The 6,442-nt window shown below is 37.7% G+C and overlaps 1 protein-coding gene across 1 annotated transcript; it reads left to right on the top strand.

The window, feature by feature from the left end:
* Window positions 1–2,495: 2,495 nt before the first annotated feature.
* Window positions 2,496–5,648, top strand: LOC107859743 (protein RRP6-like 2). The gene has a single exon (XM_016704834.2). It carries the CDS (start codon window positions 2,803–2,805, stop codon window positions 5,368–5,370), a length of 2,568 nt encoding a protein of 855 aa, XP_016560320.1. The 5' UTR covers window positions 2,496–2,802; the 3' UTR covers window positions 5,371–5,648.
* The last annotated feature ends 794 nt before the right edge of the window (window positions 5,649–6,442 follow it).

A 6,442-nucleotide genomic window follows, 5' to 3' on the forward strand; every position in this document is an offset into this window, starting at 1 on the left:
CTCATAGCAGGAGCAGAAATATATCTTGCTAACAAATTGACTGAAAAGGCTATAGGCCTTGTGGTACTTGCAAGGTACATGAGTATATAATTGCACTAAGATATGGTACTTCATAACCAATCCAATTCGATATATTTTGAATTTCAGCAAATAATCTATTGCTTTGAAAACTCTCTAAGAGTTCCAATGATGTTCAAGCAATAAGCTTATACAATATAAAGATTATAAATAAGTTTCTCAAAAACGTTTATATGCTTCAAGCAGTTTGAATCCCTTAAAATTTTCACATAAGTTTTGTCAAGTGACAATATTCAACATTTCATGAGTGACATCTTCAAGTGTCTGGACTGCAAATCAAATAAGTTTTACGCTTATCAAAATGCATCCTTTCATGTCACTTGATAAATGTTTCTACGTCAGCATGCTTAAATAAACGTAGAATTCAGATCCTCGTAATCCTTCACAATATTGCACCAATATTGTGTCAAAGATATTGATGATATATCATTTTGTATCGGTTCACAATGCGACATAACATTTGAGATCTCATCACTTCATTATTTTCAGGTACATGAACCTCTCATAAGGTTTCATGAAGTGGTATGTCGTAGGCTCTTCAAGAGCTCATTGCCTTCTTATTATGATTATTTGCTCCTTATTTTTCAAGGACTATTTCATTTGGACGCATGCATAGACTTTGTCCTTTAGGAACACAAAATAAGAGCACTTGCGTTTAATATGAGATGCTTTTAACATTTGACTTGAATTATCTTTTGGATGAGAATATGGTGATAATTCCTAACATATTTCATAGTGCTTATAATCTCCTCCTTATATTAGGAAAACTAACATACATCCTCTACTTCTTTGAGGAATCCATATTTGTGCATCATGGTATATTCATTAATCGTATTCCGCACATTAAAACTATTAGATAAAATAGTTGGTTCATGACCTTGAACCAATTGAGGGGGAAGAAATAATCATAATTTATTGGTCTAATGCATACAAGTGTTATTGTATGCAATATGTCATATTTCAGACCAACACATGAAACTTTGTTCTCATTAGCGATGATTTAGCTATTTATCGAAGGCATTCAATCCCAAACCATCATCATCAAGATAACTTTCTTGATTGCACAATCTGAAAATTATGTTTTTAACTCAATTTTATTAAGCAAGCAACTTTATGAATGTCAAACTGCAAGTTGACAATGAATGTACATGTGATAATCTTATTGATGCATCTTTTCAACATATCACATGATAGGTGAACATGCCCATATTCACTTTTTATATTTTTCAGATTTAAGGAATTCAATCTCAACATTAGTTGGTCCAGCCAACTTATCATGAGAACAAGCGACATAAACAATTCTCAAAGAACCTTCTAGTTCTTCAATACATGTCTAATATTCAAAATGCACATTTTTGAGATGTCACCATCGTTCATATCAATTTATGAACTTTTATTCTAGTAAACTCCAAGTTTACCATGGCATGTACTTTTTTCTTTAGTAAATTTCAGATTTACTATTACATGAATAAATTTCAAATTTACTACTTTAGAAGTAGATTTCGAAATATCTCTTCTCAGTTATTCTGCCTCTTTTGGAGGTGAGTTGTGATACCATCACAATCAAGTGCACGTTTGCATTAATAAGCTTCTTATTTCCCAGGAATGAAATATAATCATGCCTTAAGCGTATCAAATTATGATAGCTACTACAAAAGAAAATTGAGGCATACATATGATTTATTGCTACCACATTCAATTCAGGGAATAGAACATATCAATGGGATATATTTCATGACTTTTCATTAAATACCCATTATTTTGCCTTAGCTATCATAATATCATCAATACATGCATTAAGATCCAATCTCAACGTCTTATTCATATAAAGGCGTCTTAGGCATAAATTGATGAGACTTGAACCTAACATATTATCATCTCTTTTGATAATATTGTTCTTGAGAAATAAATTCAAAATATAAATGGTTCCAAATCAATTATTTTTCCTCAAATCCAACAATAGTTATATTATTAGTAGCAAAAGACAGATAACATAAGGAATTACTAACCTTGAAATTACCTTTAGATTTATAATCTCACCTTATTTGGTAGAATCTCGTGCTGATAACGTGTTATAAAATAAGAAAGAATAAAGAAGAAGAGTAGATAGAATAGAGAGAGTGATTCTTATTACTTCTCTTGAGGGATAAGAGATCATCAGCTTATAAATACAATGAACAAAACTCCTGTATTTATAGGAAAAATTTACTCCTAGTCTGAGTAAAAGACGGATGCTTCAAATCCCAATAGATATCAAAGTAGATTTTGATAAATCTTGATAGACATTCACTATAATTAAAATACATTTATAACACTTTTAATATTTGTAGCTCCTTTAACTCATGAGATTTGTATTAGTTATCCTTAAAGAAGGATTGATCCATCTTAAGCCCATCAAATTCTCTGTCTTGCAAGGCTTGGCTGGCCAACCCATTTTGACTTTAATCTAATTATGAATGGTTATTAAAAAGGTAAAATGCATAAACAGCCTTTTAAAATTGTGAGTAAGTCAATTGTAAGCTGTTAGTAGTTTCGAGGTGTCCAGCCAGCCCACTATGTTGAACCTTCCCCAAAATTGATACATACAGAGTAAAACCCTAACCCTAAAGCCAAAAAAAAACCCTCTTTGCCATCACCGGTGAATCCTATAACCGAAAGGGAAAAAGGAATGAATGAAACCTCCATTGTTTTTCTAAATCTCTAAAAGACTTAAGACCATCATCAATGGAGATGGATTCATCTGAAGATATCTCCAAAAACGCCGATGATACGTTACGCAAAGTGACAAGCGGTCCGTTGCCATCTACGGTTGCAAAGCTTTCCGGTTCTTCAAGAGGAATTCCCACCGATAGAGACTTTCATTTCTACAATAATTTCAGCGAATTCAGAACACCCATTTCAGAAATCGACAAGAAATCCAAGGAAATCTTGGAGAAAGTAGGGGCATTATCGGAATTATGGGGGAAATCTATATCTCTTCCGGATGACGAGGAGGAGGCCGGTGAATGGCTGGTGAACATAAACGACGACGTTTTGGAGAAGCTCGCCTCGTCGTTAGATGAGTTTAAGTTGGTAAGGAAGGAGGAAGAAGAGGAGACTGGAGTGAAGATGATGGAAGATTCCGAAAGCGGGGGGTTCCAATTGGTGGTTGGTCGGAAGAAGAATAGGAAAGTAGATAATGCAGCAAATGTGGGGAAGAGTGAAGATAAGGTGAAAGTAGCTGTGAAAGGGAAGGCAAAGATTCCATTTCATATACCCACCATCCCTAAGCCACAGGAGGTGTATAAGATAATTGTTAACAATACAAATCAGCCATTTGAGCATGTTTGGTTGCAGAGGAGTGATGATGGTTCCAGGTTTACACATCCTCTGGAGAAGTTTGCTCCCTCGGACTTTGTTGAGAGTGCTGGTGGAAGCATTGAGCCTGTTAAACCTCCTCCATTAGAGATTACTCCATTCAAGCTTGTGGAAGAGGTCAAAGATTTGAAGCAGTTAGCAGCCAAATTGCGGTCTGTGGATGAGTTTGCGGTTGATTTGGAGCATAATCAATATAGATCTTTTCAAGGATTGACATGCTTGATGCAAATATCCACTAGAACGGAAGATTTTGTTGTTGACACTCTGAAGCTCCGGGTTCACATTGGTCCACATTTGAGAGATGTTTTCAAGGACCACAAGAAGAAAAAGGTGATGCATGGTGCTGATCGAGATATTTTATGGCTTCAACGTGACTTTGGGATATATGTCTGCAATATGTTCGATACTGGCCAGGCCTCAAGGGTTTTGAAACTGGAAAGGAACAGTCTGGAATACCTGCTACAACATTTGTGTGAAGTTACAGCAAACAAAGAATATCAGAATGCAGATTGGAGATTACGCCCGCTTCCTGTTGAGATGATGAGATATGCTAGAGAAGATACGCACTATCTCTTGTACATTTATGATGTTATGAGGATGAAATTGCTCTCTTCGTGTGCTGAAAGTGATGGATCTCCCGATACTCCTCTGGTGGAGGTGTACAAGCGCAGTTATGATATATGCATGCAGTTGTACGAAAAAGAACTTTTGACTGATACCTCATATCAGCACATATATGGATTACAAGGAGCTGGCTTCAATGCGCAGCAGCTTGCAGTTGTTGCTGGGCTGCATGGATGGAGGGATGTTATTGCCCGAGCAGAAGATGAAAGTACTGGCTATGTGTTGCCTAACAAACCACTTCTTGAAATTGCTAAGCAGATGCCTCTTACCCCAAGCAAATTGAAGCTATCAATGAAATCAAAGCATCCGTATGTTGAGCGTAATCTTGGTTCTGTTGTCAACATCATTAGGTACTCTGTTCAAAATTCCGCTTCATATGAAGCAGCCGTGGAACTTCTCAAGGAAAGGCGCCTAGAATTACAACCTGAAGAGAACATTGTGGCTACTGAGGGTGCTGAAATGTCAGTTGAACTTACTGAGCCACTAAAAGCAACAACAGGGACAGAAACTTCAAATGTTAAAGTTGGTTCTAGTGGACCCGGTGACACATCTGAACGTCGTAATGAATGTGGTGGTTTAAAAGCTACTTCTTCGGGACAGGCGGAAGTAACTATTCAGGCAATTAAGAAACCCAGTCGTGGTCTTGGCATGTTACTAGGGAGTACAGCAAAGAGGAAGCTGCATCCTGATAGAAAAGAGCCGGAAGATATCCAAGTGCAGCAGATCAAGGCTTCGGTGAGCCTTCCATTCCATGCATTTTCAGGACAGGAAGCTGCAACAAGTCCCGCTAAACCATTGGAAATTAACCATAAAGAGGAACCTGTTGCTACCAAGTGCAAGTTAGACATTGCAACCCTGGAGAATGATTCAGATGCTGGGAAATCAGTGAAAGGTGAGCTATCAACAGGAGAACAGTATAACTCCTTTGCCATGCCGGTAGCTACTTCAAAGTTAGAAGATGTTATCTTACTGGATACTGATTCAGATGTTGAGGAACCAGTCAACGATGATTCACAAGTTACTGACACTGCAAAGCTTGCCGAGAAACCACAAGCACATGAAAGTCAGTTGAAGGTTCAGCCTTTTGACTATGAAGCGGCGAGGAAGCAAGTGGTATTTGGAGAAGACCCAGGTAAAAAACAGCCAGAAAGAGAAGGTGATGAGTTTCGTAGGAGTAGGAAAGATAAAGGTGATAAGAAGGATTTATTAGTAGGTGAGCCACCAAAGATTGAAGGGACAGCAGAGTTCCAGCAAGGCAGAAGGCGTCAAGCTTTTCCAGCTTCGGGGAATCGAAGTTATACTTTCCGTTAGAGGTTGAAAAGTTGTACTTTCTGCAACAATAAATCCTGTTTAACTCAGCCACCTACTGCTAATGTTTCTCTATCGCTCCCTAGGCCTCACTTTATTCGTGCACTTCGGTGCTCGTCGTTTTCCAATAGTTCAATGGCTGCTACTGGTACTCGAACTGGACGGTTAAGATCCATTCGTTGTCTATCTGGTATATGGATCCTTTAATGTATTTTTGGAGAGCTTCGGTGCTCAACTCTTTGTTTGTTTCCCCATTGTCGAGCTGATCCTTTTTCCAGTCATTCACATCCCTTGAAGTCTTTCACTGTTTTTTCAATACTGAGAAATCTGTCTGGATCCAATCCTTAGGACCACCTGCTGCAACCTTCGAGGATTATGGGTGCGGCTTTAACTGTTTCTCTTTTCAATTCTTCTTAAAATGTGGTTTAATGTGGGGAAGAACATCGTTGCTACCTCTTGTGTCTTGCATCTAGATTGCTAACCCTACCGTACCTTTATCAAATTTCTCTCTTATTATCAAGTCCCTCAATGTGAGGTCCCAAACTAGTAATCTTTCTAAATGAGGACACAATTAAGGGATTATATGCCAAAAGATCCCAAATTTTGTTAATAGTCTTTCTATCTTAGAAGGTTGTCCATATGTTTGAGCATCCTAGAATTGTCTAGACGTGACCCTATACGTTGCAGGCTAAAGAAATTTTTTTTTCCAACATCTTTGGCCACCTCGCTGTGTAGAAAAAGGTGTCGACTGATTTTAGTCATAATGCACATGTGGTAACCACTGCTCCATGTATACTGCCTTTTTCGCTTGATAATTATGAGTTAATACAACTTCCATGCTACTGTCCACCCAAAGAAGGCTACTTTTATGGCAGGCTTTGTCTTCCAGATGAACTTCCATGGATGTTGTTCCATCTAGCCTCGATAGTGTACACCAATTAAATGTAAAAGGGTTTCACTGGGAAGACTATTTTTCCCTTGTGTCAAGATCAGTCTGTTAAGTTCCAAGCCTGTAACTTCTATCAGTATCTTAAGTTCCAATACTATTAATTAGTAAACCTGCAACGTGAATGTA

This window comes from Capsicum annuum, chromosome 2 (genome assembly GCF_002878395.1).
Source record: "Capsicum annuum cultivar UCD-10X-F1 chromosome 2, UCD10Xv1.1, whole genome shotgun sequence".
NCBI lineage: Eukaryota > Viridiplantae > Streptophyta > Magnoliopsida > Solanales > Solanaceae > Capsicum > Capsicum annuum.